The sequence below is a fragment of the Heterodontus francisci genome, chromosome 6 (genome assembly GCF_036365525.1).
Source record: "Heterodontus francisci isolate sHetFra1 chromosome 6, sHetFra1.hap1, whole genome shotgun sequence".
In the NCBI taxonomy this organism is placed as follows: Eukaryota; Metazoa; Chordata; class Chondrichthyes; order Heterodontiformes; family Heterodontidae; genus Heterodontus; species Heterodontus francisci.
Window position 1 is genome coordinate 102987789 of NC_090376.1, and position 19559 is coordinate 103007347.

The following is a 19559-nucleotide window of genomic DNA, read 5'->3' on the forward strand; positions in this document are numbered from 1 at the left end:
ATCTGAAATAAAAACAGAAAGTGCTGGAGATACCCAGCAGCATCTGTGGAAAGTGAAACATAGTTGACATTTCAAATCAGATATGACTCTTCTTCTGAGTATTTCCAGCATGTTCTGTTTCTATTTTGGATGTCAGGCAGCGTGGGATGTGGAAGTGTCACACGAGCTTAGAGAGGGGACCCTGCAAGGTCAGCTTAGTAAAATCAATGTTCTGTTTGCCAGTAGTGATCTCTCTTATTGGGATATATTTTTAAAATATATTTTAAGGTCATATACAAAAAGAATTTTACTAGGATTCCTTTAATAGAGACAAAATTGGATAGCCCCTGAAAATAGGCGCAGGGATCATGATGCACAATTAACTCCTGCCCATTCCTTCTGATGCAGCCAGCACGACAACTTTGTGCTGCTTGCTCATTGCCATGATTGTAGTGTGTAGCCAGCACTAAGCGCACTGTTGGGTGCTGTGTGCCTCAACAGGGGCCCGAGGTTTGTTTGTGTCCTGTACCACTTAAAGCTAGGCTGCATCTCTTAAAAGGAAGGTTCATTCTGACTGCAGCACATGCTGGAAGTACTGAAAATGGCATAACAAGTCAGGGAGCATGCTCCAAGGATCTCCAACGCAGCACCAGAAGCCTTGGTGCAGGGGGTCAACAGGAGAAGAGAGGTCCACACAGCACCAGGAGGCCCTCCAGGCAGACTCTGCAAAGCCAGTGGGAGCAGGTAGCCACCGCAGTCAATGCCTGCAGTGTAGCCTGAGGACCTGGATGCAGCACTGCAATAAGTTCAGTGACCTTAAACGAGCGGTCAAGGTGAGTGAATGTATCTTCAAATGCTATATACTTGCAATTCAAACACTGGCCTCACTATTTCCTCAGTTCACCACCTCCACCCCCTGACCTTCATTCACCGATCAACAATCTCTAACCACCACAACTTATACCTTACATTCAGAGCTTCACGTCACCGTCACACACTTAGCATTGCTGCAAGCCTCGCACCCATATCTCACAGCTTGCACGCATTGGGCTGGATTTAACGAGCACCCAGAGATGGACTAGGAAGAGGGGGGGAACCCATAGAATTGCGACGGGGGAAGACAGCCTGTCACCTTCCCATCGCACCACTTTTAAGTTGGGGGCAGGAGAGGCCAATGACAGCCTTCCCACCCAGAGGCCATTGAGGCCTTTAAGAGGCTTAAGTGTCTCTTCCGTCCGCCACTGGCTTAATGCCAGCAGTGGTGGGGGAGGCGGGTCCGCCATGTGGGGAGGTTTCCCAGCAAAAGGAAGCAACCTCCTGTAGGTTTTGTGGGGGGGGGGGGGGCCACCTCTGTGGGCAATTTGTAGCCCATGGGGGGACCCCCAGAGCAAAACACCCCACCTCCCTCAGCCCCCCCTCCCCCTGCACTCAATGCCCATCCTCCTTCCCCTCCCTTCGCCAGGGCCTGCCGGTCTGGCCCCGGCAACCCTGCCTCACTTACCTTGGGCCTGGGTCTCCAGTGATGGGCTTGGGTTCCGGCAGTGGCCACCACTCCCAGTGGCACTACCAACACTATGGAGCAGCTGGCCCTCTGACTGACTGGCAGCTTTTGGAGGCGGGAAACCCTGTGCTTAAAGGGACAGGGATCCTGGCGCCAGGCAGTTAATTGCCCGGGCGCCATTAAATAGAGACGGGTAGGGTTCCGAATAGCCGAGGTGGGATTCCCACCGCTTTGTCGGCCTGGCACCAGGAACCCCACAGGCACCACTAAATTCAGCCCCTTGACAGCTATTCAACCATGACAGGCACATTACCCAAATAGACTGCACGACACTGGCTGACATACGTCCCTCTCACTCTCTTGCAGAACAAGGTGATACACATCCACAGGCAGCAGAACCTACACAACTTTACCCTGATGGAGGAGACAAGTGCTGATGATCATTGGAGCAGCTCTTACTGAGGCTGTGGCCAGCATCGAGGCTGAAAGCATCGGGGCTGAAACAACTGAAGGTGGTATGCTCATACCTAATTCTGCGTCTTGCATTCCACTTCCCACTCATCTCACAATCTTTTCTGATTTACAAGCTGCAGATGGTCTAGGCATGCACTTATTGCTTTCTCTGTCTCCCCACTCCACATCCCTAACCTTGTGCCTTTCCCCTTTCAGATACCCAAGAACTGCAACCTGGTCAGGCAGTGGTGGAAGAGCAAGAAGACAGTGATGATGAAGAAACATTGTCACTTGCTCTCACAGCCACAAACTCACATACTGACACTGTACCATAGAGGATAGCAGAGAGGCGGGATCTGCACATGGTGAGACACCAGGCATGAGTGGCCAGCAGCCAGGGCAGGTGGAAAGGGTAGCAAAGGTGCCAACCCACCAAAGGGCAACGTCACACATGACTTCGGTTGCAGAGGATTCAGATGAGGATTCCTTGAGATGGCCTACAAAAAAAGGCTGATGGGTATGCACACAGAAATACTCGGTGCATTGTCAGGCCTGCCAGAAAGCCTGCAGTCGCTATCAACGAGCATGGAGGAGTCTGGCACCAACATTTCACAGGATTTTGTGCATAGCTTGGCACTCATCCTTTCTACCATGGATACAACCATGATGCAGCATCTGATGGTTGATGTCTCATCTTCCATTGCAGCACAAGCAGAAGCCAACCAACATTCAAGTGCTGCAGTAGAAACTCAGACTGAAATCATGCAAACTCAGCTTATTGGCATACAAACTCAGACTGCTGCTATCATAACTGTGGATACCAGGGTTCAAAGGGGCTTGCAGGGTCTGGCAGCAGTCCAGCAATCTGTCCTCCAACAGATTATTAGGATTGCTGAGGCAGCACCCCAGGAGAGTAATAATGACTTTATGGAGAAAAAAACCTGCTGTCCTCTCTAAGGATGACAGTATTTATCCTCTGACTACAGTACTCTGCCAGTGTCCTTGCTGTTGTCTGTCAGCCAGCCAGCCCGGACTGCTGCCACCATGCTGAGGTGGTACAGTCCAAAGCCAGGTCTTCTAGTGTGAGAGCTGCTGGAGGTCATCCTGCAAGACCATCTGCAGTCTTGTGCACTGAAAGTCAGCAGCCTTTCACCAGCCATGCTGCAAACACTGGGGTAGCACAGCATAGTAGCACTAGACCAGACAAAGGCACACAAAAGGATGATTAGTTGACTTTTGTATGAAATATTGGATGGTTTGATTTATAAAGTTGGTTTGGAATGTTTGTTCTGTGGGGGGGCTTTTATTGTAGCATTGTGTCCAAGCTGTGATGGTCGGTAACAAGAGTGAAGGTAAGGTGAGGAGAATTGGTGAAGGCGGATTTGGGGTTGCATTTACTGGTACTGCAGTCGGATGATTCCATTATGGTCATAAGAACATAGGAACAGGAGTGGACCATTTAGCCCCTCGGGTCTGTTCTGCCATTCAATGAAATCATGGCTGATCTACGGCCTAACTCCATATACCCGCCTATGCCCCATATCCCTTAATACCTTTGGATAAGAAAATCTATCAATCTCAGATTTAAAATTTACCGTTGATCTAGCATCATTTGCCATTTGCTGAAGAGAGTTCAAACTTTTACCATCCTTTATGTGTAGAAATGTTTCCTAATTTCACTCCTGAAATGTCTGGCTCTAATTTTTAAACTGTGCCACCTAGCCCTAGAATCCCCAGCCAGCAGAAATAGTTTCTATCTACCCCATCTGATCCCCTTAATAGCTTGGAAATGGTATTCAAATCACTTCTTAACCTTCTAAATTCCAGGGAGCACAACCCTAGTTTGTGTAATCTCTCCTCAGAATTTAACCCTTGGAGTCCGGGTATCATTCTGGTAAATCTGTGCCACACTCCCTCCAAGGATAATATATCCTTCCTAAGGTGTGATTCCCAGAACTGCTCCAGGTGTATTCTAACCAGGGCTTTGTATAGCTGAAGTATGACTTATACACCCTTGTATTCTAATCCTCTAGATATAAAGGCCAGCATTCCATTAGCCTTTTTGATTAGTTTCTATACCTGTTCATGACATTTCAATGATCTCGATGTACCTGGACCTCCCAAGTCTTTTTGGACCTCCACTGTTTCTAGCTTTTTACCAATTAGAATGTATCCTGTTCTATCCTTTTTAGGTCCTAAGTCGATGAGTTCATATTTGCCGACATTGCAATCCATTTCAACAGTTTTGCCCATTCACTTAATCTATCAATGTCTTTGTGCTTTTATGCTTCAATATATATTGCTTACAATGCCGCTTACCTTTGTGCCGTCTGAAAATTTGGATATGTGTCTCCCATCATCTAAGTCATTAATAAATACGGTTAATAGTTGAGGCCCCAAGACGGAGTTTTGCAGGACACCATGAATCACACCTTCCCAATTAGATTACCTGCCCTATTATCACTACTCTCTGTCTCCTTCTGCTCAGTCAATTTCCTAACCAAGCAAGATTTGCCTTCAATTCCATGAGCTTCAACTTTAGCTAACTGCCTCTTCTGAGGGACTTTATCAAATGCCTTCTGGACATCCATATAAATAACATCCATAGACATTTTCCTGTCCACTACTTTGGTTATCTTGTCAAAAAGTTCAATCTGATTCATCAGGTATGACCTATCCTTTACAAATCCATGTTGAAATTTTTCAAGGTGTTCAGTCATCCTACCTTTTATTGGAGACTCTTGCAATTTCTCAACAATAGATGTTAAACTAGCTGATCTATAATTCCCTGTTTTCCCTCTGTCACCTGTCTTAAATAGTGAGTGACATGCTCAATTTTCCAATCTAAAGGAATGGTTCCCAAATCAAGAGAATTTTGGAAGATTATAGTTAGGGCATCCACAATGTTCTCACCTAGTTCCTGTAAAACCCTGGGATGGAGACCATGATGGTCCTGGGGATTTGTCACCAATTAGTGCCACTGATTTCTTCATTCCTATTATGGCTTGCATTAATTTTGGTGAGTGCCTTTCCCTGATTCAATATTTGTTTCCTTGGGATTTCCAACAAACTGACCGTTTCCTTTACTGTAAATACTGACACAAAGTGATTATTCAGCACGTCCACCATTTCCTTATTTTCATTAACAATATCACTGTCATCAGTTTCCAAGAGGCCCACATTGCTTCTGACTGCCGTCTTTTTCCTAATAAAATTCTAGAGAAAAACTTGTGTTGATTTTGATATCCCTGGTCAGTTTCTTTTCATACTTCCTCTTTGTACCCCTTTCTATCTATTTTGTCAGCCTTTGCTTTTCTTTGTATCTTTTCCATTTGCCAGGATCTATTTCTTTTTTGCATTTTTGTATGCTTTTTCTTTTAGTTTTATGTTGTCTCTTACCTCTATAGACACTCATGGCTTTTTATTTTGGCTACGAGAACTCTTGCCCTTAGGGGTATAAGCTGGTTCTGTGTCATATAAAATTTTTTTTTGAACATCTCCCATTGATCTTCTATCATTTTACCTATGAAAAAACTTGTCCAGTTTACTGTGGACAGTCTCTGTCTCATCACGTTGAAGTCAGTCTTACCCAAATCTAGGATCTCAGAAGCTGTTTCACATTTCTCCCTTTCAAAAACTACATTGAACTCAATCACGTTATGATCACTATTAGATAAACGTTCATGCACTGTTAGGCTGTTAACTAAATTTGGCTCATTACTTATTAACTGAATCTAATAAGACAGATGGCCCAGAAAGGGGCTGTGTTGTTTGCCTCCTCCTCCTACTGTTCAGCTGCTCAACATATACTTGGTGGCAAGAGCTGTACCTTCATGATGGTGAGGTTGTGCAGCATGCAGCAGATGATAACAAATCTTGAAACATGTTCTGGCGAGTACTGCATGACTCCTCCAGAGTGGTCCAGGCAGTGAAAGCGTTGTTTAAGCACCCCAATGATCTGCTTGATCAGATTCCGTATGGCAATGTGGCTTTCATTATATGCAGCTGTCCACGCATGCTTATGTTACAAACTGGAGTCATGAGCCAGGTGGTCAGTGGATAGCCCTTGTTGCCCAGTAGCCATTCTCTGGTTTATCGTGCTGGTTGAATGATGATGATATAGCAACTGCCACAAAAGGAAGGCAGCGTAGCTGCTGCTAACATACTGAGCACTGACCTGCAGGATGTGCTGCATTTGGTCACACACCAACTGGACGTTGAGGGAGTGGAATCCCTTCTGATTGCGGTACATGTTAGAAATGGCGTGCAACGGCTGCAAAGTGACATGCGTGCAGTCAATGGCACCCTGCACCATGGGGAAGCATGCAATCCTCGCAAAGCCACATGCTCGTTCCACCTGCTTCTCTTTGGCAAGAGAGGATTAAATGTATTTAATTCTCTTTGCATGCAGAGCCTCAGTGAGCTCCCTTATACAACACTGGATGGTGAACTGGGAGATGTTACAACTATCACCTGCCCCAGCCTGGAAGGAGCTCAATGAACAAAGAACAAAGAACAGTACAGCACAGGAACAGGCCATTCGGCCCTCCAAGCCTGCCAATCTTGATGCCTGCCGAAACTAAAACCTTCTGCACTTCCGGGAACCGTATCCCTTTATTCCCATCCTATTCATGTATTTGTCAAGATGCCTCTTAAACTTCGCTATCGTACCTGCTTCCACCACCTCCCTCGGCAGCAAGTTCCAGGCACTCACCACCCTCTGTGTAAAGAACTTGCCTCACACATCCCCTCTAAACTTTGCCTCTCGCACCTATGTCCCCTAGAACTGACTCTTCCACCCTGGGACAAAGCTTCTGACTATCCACACTGTCCATGCCGCTTATAACTTTGTAAACCTCTATCATGTCGACCCTCCACCTCCAGTGAAAACAATCCGAGTTTATCCAACCTTTCCTCATAGCTAATGCCCTCCAAACCAGGCAACATCCTGGTAAACCTCTTCTGTACCCTCTCCAAAGCCTCCACGTCCTTCTGGTAGTGTAATAAAATGCATAAAAATTCACGAGCACGGTAACCTTCACAGCTACTGGCAGTGCTGTCCTTGCGCAGCTCTGAAGCTGCAGTTCTGTCTGCAACAGGTGGTAGATTTCACTGAGCATCTCCTTAGTGAAATGGAGACATCTGACATACTGTTCTTTGCTGAGGTTGTGGTAGGAAAATTGCTGTGGGTGGATATGGCCTCCTACTGAGAGCCCTTCTCCCCTCCTCCTCCTGCTCAGTCTTCATATAGCTTGGTCTCCTCTGTGTCACATCTGCTTATTCTGCCTATCATTCAGCATGCCATGGGGATGGTAGCTACATCACCCATGACTGAGACCAAGTGGTCTGAGCAGAACCCTTGAAGTCACAGCCAAATGCTTCATCACGTGCCATACCACACCCTATTGACTTAGGAACTTTAAATAGCAGTACAAACCTCCAAACACTTCTACTAACTCAGCAGCGTCCATTAGAATCAATCAGCAAATAAACCAAAAGTTGCTGATGATCCTTTTCAATAGCACAGACAGGGGTCCTTCCTGCAGTTTAATGCATGTTCAGCTGTGCAAGGTTAACAGAAGACATTAGTTGGAGCGTTGAAGGCAAAAATGGCACCGCTGGTATCAAATCAGCAGAACACGCTGACTGACATCACATCACTGTCTGACTACTCTGCATACTTCTGGCACACGTTCCCAGCTCCCGCACTAACGACCTTTCTAAAATGGATTCTGCCGTGACCGGCACCAAAAGTGACCAGGCACCTGTAGCATTGAAAAAACGGGCGCTATGTAACTGAATTTTGCACCAATAATATTTTTATTTGTCGGAATCAACAAAAATGTTTTTACAAATATCCAAGTTATTTGAATTCTCAGGGTGAATTTCTTTGCAGTCCTGAGTTGAGGTTTTAGATGTTGGTACACATATAAGATGCTATCTAATGAGATAGCTGTGCATTTCCCATGATGCATCAGGGTGAGTTTGACTGTTCAGATGAAGTGCTCCATGGTAATGAGGAACAATGAATGTGAAACATAATTAGTGCACTATTGCAATAGTATTTTGTATAGACGATGTAATGTTACATCCACACTATCTCAGGACCATGTCGATATATCTGTAATTCACCCTGACTGATCCATTGTTCTTTATATATACTAGATATTACTTTGTATTTTTAACTATTACTGTATGTCATGACAAAAATCCCAACTCTGATTCCTTATAGAGGATGACTTGACTGCTGTCTGCCTGGTTGTCTGAGAAATAAAAGGAAAATTGACAGAGGAGTGGGTCTTCTTGCCTAGTTTAAATGCACCTTGTGGGGAAAGGTTTCCTCTGTGTGCTATATGTAATGAAATTGTAGACCTATTTATAAAGATTTTTTGATTTCGTTACCCGTTGCACACAGAAGAAAACTTCCATGGTCAATCAATCAAGGAGTGGCAACAATTCATTGGCATGGTTGCCACCTGACCCCCATCCATCCTCTTAATAAAGAAAATATGGACCTGAAGGAAGGACATGACAGTGAAAGGGACAAAAATGTCAAGAATTTTTTTTTAATGACATATTAAACCATACCCGATGCTGTCTTTCTTACAGATATTGAATGTGTCATTAACTATGATTGATTCACTTGTAAATAATTGAATCTGACAGTTCTAGAGTCAGACAGTAAGTATTAAGAGCTAATGCAGATGACAGTAAAATTATCATTTCGTGGAATAACGCACATTTAGTATAACATTAATTTACACTAAAATTATAGGTATAATAATGCAGAATATTTACACAGACTTAACATGCATTCCAACTCACTTAAAGTCACGATCTACATTTTATCTGTTACTCAGTTTACTTGAAGATGTTTTTGGTGCTTTGGACTATTTATTAATTCATGGCACTGAGTTTCCCAGTAAGTATATAGTAATCATGTCTAGGTTAGTAATAAGTCTTGAATGGTCTCTAAGCAATAATATAATTTCTTACATTGCTAGTATTTAATATTGCATTTATATTATAATAGGTAATCCTAAGATAAATATCCGCATGTGTTTTGACTCTGATGACATTGTAAGAGGGTATGAAAATGATTTAAATATGGAAAGTTTAACTTATGACTGACTCTGGTTGCAATATTTGTTCAAGTTGAAACTTCTTGCTTCTTCTGACTGAACTTGGTTGAAGTAGACCATGAACCATAAAGGAGAACCATGAATCCATTCACAATACCCAAATTCAGGCAGATGTGGAGCAGGAAGCAAATCTCAGCCAATGTAAGATTTTGCATCTGAAACAGAGAGTATTCTTTTTGAAGTGTTTGTATATAGAACATTCACAGAAAACGCTACTGGTTCCAAGTTTTTTTTGAAATATTCATTCTCAGGTTGTGGGCATTGCTGGCAAGACTGGAATTTATTGCCCATTCCTGGTTGGTCTGAGAAGGTCGCAGTGGGCCTTCTTCTTGAACTGTTGCTGTCTGTATTCTTTGAAGCTGTTTAATACAACTTGCTAGGCCACTTCAAAAGGCAGTTAAGAGTTATCCACGTTGGTATGGAACTGGGATCTCTTTAGGCCAGACTGGGTTTTTACAACAATCCGACAGTTTCATGGTCACTTTTACTGGTACCAGCTTTTCATTTCCAGATTTTTAAATCTGAATTCAAATTCTCAAAGTACTATGGTGGAATCTCTACTCATGTGTTACTGAATTATTAGTCAAGTCGCATAACCACCACACTATGGTGTATAGCAGTGCCGAATTTTATGGACCCCTGAAATGAGTTTGGAGGCAGGGAGCCCATAGAATTACGACAGGAGGCGGAGGGCCTGTCGCAACATAATTTTGTCGGGGACGGGATAGGCCAACTATTAGTGGGCACCTAAGGGCCTCTTCCTGCTGCCGCTGAGATACAACCAATGGCAGGGGGGCCTCCGCCACGCGGGGAGGTCACCCAGTAAAATGAGGCGACCTCCCTCGGGGCTTGGGAAGGGGGGCCCTCCTCCATGGACAATCTGTGGCCCACAAAGGGCCCCTACTGGGAAAACCTGCAGCTTCCTGAACCCCCTCTCCCTGCATTTACCGCTCAACCTCCCACCCCCCGCTTGCTGGGACCTTCTGGACTGGCCCCAGCAACTCTGCCGCATTTACCTTGAATGCGGCCTCAGCGCTGGGCCTGGGTTCAAGGCCTCTGCAGTACTGGCTGTGGCCACTGCTCCTAATGGCGCTGCCAATACTGCTGAGCTGCTGGCCCTCTTATTGGCCGGAAGCTCTTGGAGGCAGGATCCCTGTCTTTTAAGGGACAGCGATCCCGGCGCCAGGTTGTTAATTAGCCGAGCGCCGTAGAATTGCTTCAGGTGGGGGGTTTCGGCTGGCTGAGGCAGGATTCCCCCTGCCATTTCGGTCCAGCACCAGGAGCCCTGCCATGGACACAAAATCCAGCCTGCAGCATTCCATCACCACTCTTTAGAGGGCACAAATTTTAAAAAATCTTACCATGAATGATATTACTATTTGCTGATGATTTTGCAAGATTTAGTATTTTACAAGTCTCTTCATTTTCAGGTATTTAAAAAAATTAAGCTATGACAGTACATTAGAAAATTGGATAGTCCACCTCTACGGAAATGCTGTAGTAGTAAATCAGAATTGATGAAGGGTCACTGACCTGAAACGTAAACTCTGCTTCTCTCTCCACAGATGCTGCCAGACCTGCTGAGTATTTCCAGAATTTCTTGTTTTTATTAGTACATAGATACTTTGCTCAGTGCCCTCCAAATACCAAGGACATTTGTAATGTTAATGAAAGCTCCTTCATAATATTGGCTGTGTAATAAGAATTAAGCACTTCAGGAGATGTTTCTGAACCTGTAATTTTCTACTTTAAAAAGAGGGTACCAGAATATTGCTGTATTGTAACAGGTATGAAATGTAAGTAGCAGGAGCTATCTTTGAGGTAATGATTTAATTTTGATTTAGAGATACAGCACTGAAACAGGCCCTTCGGCCCACCGAGTCTGTGCCGACCATCAACCACCCATTTATACTAATCTTACACTAATCCCATATTCCTACCGCATCATCACCTGTCCCTATATTCCCCTACTACCTACCTATACTAGGGGCAATTTATAATGGCCAATTTACCTATCAACCTGCAAGTCTTTTGGCTGTGGGAGGAAACCGGAGCACCCGGAGGAAAACCACGCAGACACAGGGAGAACTTTTTTGACAGAACTTTATTGTCACTGTGCATTAGTCACAAATTCAAGATCATAAAATCTTCTATCCACTTTACACTTTTTCCCCATTGCCCTGCAATTATTTTTTATTATGAAATATATATTAAATTTCCTTTTGTAAGTTATTATTGAAACTGCTTCCACCACCCTTTCAGGCAGTGCATTTCTCCGCATCTCCCCTCTGGCCCTTTAGCCAAATATCTTAAATCTGTGTCCTCTGGTCACTGACCCTCCTGTCAATGGAAACAGTTTCTCCCTATCTACTCCATCAAAACACTTCATAATTTTAAAAGGAACCATTTTATCCCCATTTACCGCAATTTAAGGTCTCAGTGAAAATTTCTATATCAGTATATTATGATATTACTGAATATGCCCTTCAACTTTGTTGATCTTGACATTTTGCATGCCTTTTTTGAAGAGTTAATGGGGTGCATGTTAGCACGCTGGTACAGTGATTGATTCAAGCTTTCAGCTGAATGAACTGTAATCTCAATCTCAGGAGACACGGGCTATAAAGAGTCGCCAGAGATTAGGTTTTTCATAACCCTTTCAATAAAATCTTTTGGGACCATCACAATTAAAGCATCTTCTGCACACAGCACTGTAAATTTTCGCCTTTTGAGGCTAACAGAATGGGAATTGCAAGTGTCATGAAATGCTGGGAAAGCAGCAGGACAGCAGGCTAGCCATAGAAGTGAACGGAGTAGACTTTCTTCCCAAGAACTTTGATTTTTTTTTCTTGAAATTTAAGTAGTAGCTTTATGAAAACAGTTTAGTCAATTATAAACTCTGGCTGTCAATCAAAAAATCTTTTCCTGCATTTAAATGCCTTTGCAATATGAGGGTGGAAATTACTCATGGGAATGTTAACATACAGATGTTTAATTGGTTGACACTTCTATTTAAGTAGCAGAGGAATTTGATACAAATGCATTAAGTACTGATATAATGCTGCCAAAAGAAATTTCTACACAATGGGAGCAAATTTCCATAGGTCATCCATCGGAACTGCTTGAAGAGCAAGCAGAAATCACTGGCAAAACCACCCCAAAGTTTTGAAGGATGAATGGGAGAACCACTTACATTTTTAGGTGTATAATAATCAACACATAAACAGAAGTTTCAAAAAAAAGCTATTAGTTATAAGGATTACTCAAATTCCGCCATGTTATTATTGTAGATGCATCTTTTCCCAACACTGGGAGGAAATTTAACCCCAGAAAATAGGCAGGTTTGAATCGGGTAGGAGGTTGAAGTGTTAAAAATCAGAATCCCAACCCCAAGCCTTCTTCAACCTGGCCACTTACGGTTTTAATGAAGATGGGACGGGGCGGCGGGCAGCCAACCTGCTCACAGGAGGCAGTTGCCAATTTACATATTAGAATGAGGCTGGCAGCCTTATATTTATCCATCATTTCAAATATATCTTTGGCCTACCGGGTTTCCTAAGCTTTGGGAAACCCACTGGCTACTGAAAGGCAAGGACTGCTGGATCCAGGAGTCAGTGCCGTTCTACTTACTGCTAGATCCAACGTACCTACCTTGACAGCTCCCTGCAATCGGACGTCCCCTGACCACTCCGATCTCCCCGCCTCCCCCGCCCTTGAGGCCTCCGACCTCCCCCACCCAGCTCTCTGAGCCCTCAGGCCTTCGATGCACAACTCTCACCACACCCCCAGCCTCCGATCCTTCAGATACAAAAGCAAAATACTGCAGATGCTGGAAATCAGAAATAAAAACAGTAAGTGCTGGAAATGCTCAACAGGTCTGGCAGCATTTGTGGAGAGAGAAACAGAGGTAATGTTTCAGGTATGTGACCCCCCAGTTCTGATGAACGGTCACAGACTTGAAATGTTAACTCTGTCTCTCTCTGCACAGATGCTGCCAGATCTGCTGAGTATTTCCAGCACTTTCTGATTTTATTTCCAAACCTTCAGACCTCCTATCTCCCACTCAACCCCACATCCCTCACCACGACCTGTGATCCCTCAGGCTTCAAATCCCCGCTCCCACCCCCATTATGCCTTCAATTCCTGACCCCCCCCAGCCTCTGATCCATAACCTTGAACCCCAGAACTCCAATTCCTCAGGCCTCCTATCCCCAGCAACTCCTCCACCCCAGCCTCCAATTCCTCAGGCCTCCGATTTCCAACCCGCAATCTTCCCCCCCTTCACCAACACTGGGATTGGCCCCTCTCCCACTGTGGTCAGGAGTCGGATCCCTGGGGTTTGGCCTTGGATCTACCTGGCCCTGCAGCCTCTTCTTCAGCATTCCCCACCCACCCAACTGGAAGTCAAGCTGACTTCTGTTCAGGAAACTGTCAGTGACGGAACATGCACATAGTGGAGTTAAAACTCCACAAGCACGGGGAAACCCTGACATCCAGGTTTTCTGCAAGCTATGGGCTCTCCCCACCCCCAGCTCCCGGCAGGCCAAAAAGTTAAAATTCCTCCCATTGTCTTAATTCCCATTTTGGAACCAAGTGTATTCTATCCCACAGTTCATTTGCCATAATTCATCAGTTACTATATTTTTTTTAATTCAGGACCCACTGTTTAGAAAGTGGAGTGGTGCTGCTAGTTTGGAGCATCAATATGAAACATATGGCAAGGGAAGACAAAGGTTTCATCACACAACCTGCTGAATTCCCAATCTCACTGTGTTGCTGTGAGAGGTCCAAATCAGAACTCAGGCCCCTTCTCATGACTGGGGTCTGGGTGGGGTGGTGGTGGTTAGAATCAGAAGAAACTGCATTAATCTTTGGGCTACTCTCAAGTGCCTTCCCCTCATTATCCAGCTCAGAGCAGCATTGGTGAAGATCTGGGAGACAATCAGCTAGATCCCTTCCTATTGCAATCTGAGGGGGGTGGGGAGGGTGGAATCATGTTTTAAAAAGTTGCAGAAAAAATAGGCCTGATTGTTTGAAAATCCTATGCATAAACATTGAAAGAAAACCTTGTCACAATGAAGACCTTCGGCCACATTGGAGATACAGCGCCTATAGAATTTTATGGCAATTTTCAACAGATTTTGCCTGTTTAATAAGTACAGTCAACTGTATTAACTTGTGGCACATGGGCTACCAAGCCAGCAACCTGTTGCCAATTTGCTTACATTGATTGTGTCTCTGACAAAGATGTATATTCATTGCATAGAATAAGTGTGCACCTTAGTGCAATTCTGAAATCAGTCAAAATAACTTATCACCATTATGTCTTGAAAATTAAAGCATGTGGTTATTAGTATAATATGTTGCTTTACTATAAACTTAATTGCTTGGAAAAGAATGAGTTTCAAAGGAAAAGAAAAAAATAATTTCCAAATACTTGCAACACTAAAATCTCTCTCTTGCTTTTCCAGCGAATCTTAGAAGGTGAGAGTGGCAGCATGACCTTTGACCCTTTGCTGGATCACCAAGGAATCTGTTGCGCTGAGTGCAGGCGCAGTTATTCACATTGCCAACGTATCTGTGAACCCCTGCGTGGCTACTACCCCTGGCCTTACAATTATCGAGGGTGCCGTGTTGCTTGTAGATTGATCATGCCTTGCTCCTGGTGGGTAGCACGCATACTTGGTTTGGTGTAAGCTGCTGAAGAAGTCCCTTTTTGAAATAAAGTGCAACCCATTGGCAAATAATTATTGGCTCCGAATTTAATAAATGGTTATGGTTGGAAAGAATTTTCAGACAGAGATTCAATTCAAAGTGCCTTTATAGCATTACCCATTAAAGCACCTCAGTCTATGACAACATATTTTCTGCAGATGTACTGTTACTAGAGTTTGGTTTTAAAATTGAAGTGCTCCAAACCCATCCAAATTGTGTAAAGCTAAACCATATTAGGCAAAAGTAGAATTGCATGAGATGATCCTGTTTATTTGGAAAATTGTACAGACCTTTGTAATTGTGCAATAAAGCATGCAGCAACATGTATGTGTGCTTAGATCCTTATTTGTACAGAAAATATAATCAATTGGTGGTGTATATGTAACTCTAAGATTAAAGAGGCCAATTAGTATAATAGAACTGGATGACTAGGACTGTTAAATGCCTTTTGTTGTTAAGCTTCTGGAATTTTCATTTTCCAATTATTAAAGAATGTTGTGCATTGTCGTGTGTTGTTTTCCAGTTAAATTCAACTTTCTCTGCTATGTGCAGCACAGACATTCAAAAAAATCAACACCATTTCTTGGCGGGGTTTTTTTACTAAATAAAACAAAACTGTAAGAAAATGCCCTACTGAGTGTTGATAACAAAAAAAATTGTTTAAGTCTGCAATGATGGCGAGATGCAAGTTTGATGTCCCCCAGTGTGCTAAGCTTTTGATATCAGCTGCATTTCTATAGATTGGCATAAAGCAACGGTTGGGGGTTTCCATAAAAGAGGAAGGAAAATTTTGATGCAGAGTAAAAGCTGGGCTGCCCTCAAACTCCTCTCAGCATCCAGCTTTGAATGGAATTGGCAGAACTGTGGGAGCAGGCTATCTACCTATTGCCTACTCAGCCACATTAATGCATAGTCCAGACTGTGACATGAAGTACCTAATGGGGAGGCGGAAGCGTAGTGGCTATGTCACTGAACTAGTAATCCAGAGGTCTAGGCTATGCTGTGGAGACATGGGTTTGAATCCCACCACGGCAGATGGTGAAATTTGAATTCAATTAATAAATCTGGAATTTAAAAAGCTAGTCTAATGGTGACCATGTAACCGTTGTCTGGGTGGGGTGTTGTAAAAGCCCATCTGGTTCACTAATGTCCTTTAGGGAAGGAAATCTACTGTCCTTACCTGGTCTGGCCTACATTTGACTCCAGCAAAAACACCGGCGAGAACCCCATGTTGCTTTTCTGTGGGAGGCCCACCGAACCAAGTGCCAATGAGGCACTTAAGTGGAGAGCAGCGGGCCTTCCACCAGATCAATGACCCCGGCACAGACTAAGTGATTATAGAACCAGAGAAGCAGGCTGTAAAAATACTAATAGCAGTTGGAAATTATAAGCTATACAGAATCAATACCTCTAGCTTATCTGTAGAGGACCAGAAAGATATGGAAAGTGCTAGAAGATTAACTTGTTATCAGAGTGAATTTTAAAATTCACCACCTAGAATTGATGTCCTACAGGCAACAGCCACAGGACCCAATTGGTCATTTCATCAGTACATGCCATAATAAGTGCAATGAATGCGACTTTTCAGAAACTGAGCTGTCAGGCTGAATAATGGAGTTGGCGATTGTATCAACCCCCTTTGGAGCATTTCAGAAAGACCTCTTGGGGAAAAAGAAAGGTCACAGCATTGATGCATTGCTAGAAGATGGCAGGAAATACAAAGCCACTGTAGCTGGACAACAGCATCTGCAAGCACAAGTGCAGCCAACAATATCGGCATGAAAACCAGATCAAAAAGAGCAAGCAAGCTGTGCGTTGTGTTGTTGGTCCCACTCACTGCAAAGTTGTTCTGCATTTCAAGACCTGTGCAAGGCGTGTGGTGCAAAAGGACACTGGGCCTGCCTATGCAATAAGTCTGCCTCCAAAGACGCAGCCAGAAGTCAAAGTAGGGCACATGCAAACAGATGACAGGTACAGCAACGGGACAACAGCAGCAAGGAGAGCACCAGAGACCTGCATAAACGCAAGCCAATACATGAAGTGCACAGTGAATAGACCTGAGACAAGACTCAGAAAGAAGCAATTCTCAGCCAAAAGACAAGGTGTTCCATATTGTGAACCTGTCATATCATATTGATGACGTCAAACAAGTGGAAGCTTTTTTTACCGTTAACATCACGTGCTCAAAGAAAGATGGCAAACACACACTCAAGGTGAAGATTGACAGCGAGGCTAGTGCAAATATCCTACCAGTCCGAATCCTGAAGGATATGTACCGGAGTTGTTGGAAATCAATGATACAACCAACTACTGCCAATTATCTGCATACAATGGTTCACCCATCCTATGTAGTGGTACACTAACAACAGCTATGGCAAGTCAGCATGGAACTACAAATATTTTACCTGGTGGACACGAGTGGACCCGCGTGCAAGGACCTCAACATATCTATCCATGAGGTCACCAAGGTACCAATCACAGCAGAAAAGACCAAGGGTACTTGCATTGAGACAGTCCACGACCTACCACAAATGCACCCAGACATGTTTGATGCCATAGGAGATTTCAAAGGCGATGTCGTACTGCATCTTCCATCAATCGGCTCTCCCAGAAAATGAAGCGTGCACGTGCAAGAAAAGCTTAAGCATGAGTTAGATGACATGGAATGCAATGGCATCATCCGTTGAGTGCATCATCACACAGACTGGTGCAGCTCAAATACGTGCATACTAAAGAAGGATGGAGCAATCAGGCTATGTCTAGATCTGAGGCGTCAAAAACGCTCCCTAAAGAGATGACCCCACAAGTTTCCAACACTAGAGGAATTGAATCTCATGTTCAGAGGAGCCTAATTCTCCTCCAGGTTGGATGCTAAACATGGATATTGGTCGGTACACCTAGCTAAGGAATCTCAAGAAGTCACCACCTTCAGGACACCATTAGGAAGACATTACTTCCAGAGACTACCCTTTGGCTCATCTGTTTTAGCAGCATATGGACAGAATTATAGAAAATGTGCCTGGATGTGTATGCATTGCCTATGGTTTTGCTGTAATAGGCAAAATCAAAGAAGAACATGATCGAAATCTTCATTCACTGATGGCGGTAGCTCATTGTGAAAGGCTTATTTTTAACAGCAAGGAGTGCCAGGTGAATGTAAGTCAGATCAATTTCTTTGGCTCCATCTATTCCAGTTGCAGAATCTGTTCTGACCCAGGCAAAATCATAGGTGTAAGGCATATCCCCCCAAGACAAGCAACACCTCCAGAGATGTCTTGGATTTTTCAACTTCCTGGCGCACATATTCCAAACTTTTCTGACAAAGCATTGTTGCTGAGAGAGCTCTTAAAGAAAGACGCACCATTTGTATGGCAGGAGGATAATCAGCATATGTTTGAGTCTCTGAAACAAGCATTGTCAGCAGAAACCTGTACCCTGCAGTACTACGATCCGAGGAGGAAGACAATCCTGGAAGTCAACACCTCACAGAAAAGGCTAGGAGCATGCATCCTGCAGGATGGCAAACCAATTGCATTCGGGTCCAAATTTTTATCCTCAGCACAGTCCAGTTACTCAAACATAGAGCGTGAAACACTTGCTCTGGTGTTTGGGATCACAAGGCTCCACACCTACCTGTTCAGTAAGCAGTTTATGGTGTAAACTGACCACAAGGCACTGGAGATGATCTGACGCAAACCATTGACAAGCGCAGCACCTTGACTACAGCGGCTCTTAGTGAAAGTACAGGGGTACAACTTCGGCATCTGCTATAAACCGAGTACCAAAATGGTCACCTCAGATACACTGAGCAGATTGCCAAACCCGAACAAGAATGAAGACGTTTCACTGGATCTACAAGTAGACAGCATGGACATTGAGATGGAAGATGTGCTCAAAATCAATCTATTGTATTTTGGTCAGCACAAATGTGACCAACTACAATAAGAAACAGCCAATGACCCATGACTGAAGGCACTGTGGAGGGTCATCATAGAAGGCTGGCTGGACACACTAAAAAAGGTGCCAGAAACCCTCAGGTGCTTTTGGCCTTATAGAGATGAACTCAGTATCTCGAGAGGTGTCACCTACAAGGAAAAAAACAAGTGATTGTTTTCCTAAGCTCCCGGTCAGAACATCTTGTCTCAACTTCACTAATGCCATATGGGCATAGATCGAACCAGACGACTGACACGAGACACTGTTTATTGGCCAGGATCAACAATGACATCAAGAGGCTAGTGAGGATGTGCAAGGCATGCCACCGGCCACAACGACACTCAGAACATCTACACCCTCACAAGATTCCATCTGTCCCGTGATCCAAAATTGCCATCTATTTTCCATTAATGGAGACGACTTTATCTTAGTCACCGATTATTTCTCCAAATTTTCAGTTGTCAGACAGGTAAAAGACACTTCAAGCACAGTTGCTACAGACACATTGAGTGCCGTATTAAGTCTATTTGGTGCACCTGTAGAAATTATTTCAGACAATGGGCTACAGTATGTGGGCAAACCTTTCAGGGATATGTGTGCCAAATGGAGCGCAAACCATGTGACGTCCTCACCACATTACTCTAGATCCAATGGTCTTGCTGAGCGAATGGTTCGCACAGTTAAATCACTTATCCTGAAGTGTAGGACAACTAAACAAGATTTTCATGTGGCCATGCTCCACCTCAGAGCTACACCTATGAATATGGGCTTACCGTCACCATCGGAGATCATGTTTGGTAGACAAATGCGGACGACTCTGCCAAGCCATCATC

General features: G+C 44.0%; 1 protein-coding gene across 1 annotated transcript in view; it reads left to right on the plus strand.

The window, feature by feature from the left end:
• Nucleotides 1–15285, plus strand: part of cnmd (chondromodulin) — a 78798-nt gene extending 63513 nt beyond the window's left edge. The window contains exon 7 of the mRNA XM_068032901.1: nt 14547–15285. Coding sequence (XP_067889002.1) covers nt 14547–14771 — 225 coding nt within the window. The 3' untranslated portion in view covers nt 14772–15285. The remainder of the gene's footprint in view (nt 1–14546) is intronic.
• Nucleotides 15286–19559: the final 4274 nt, after the last annotated feature.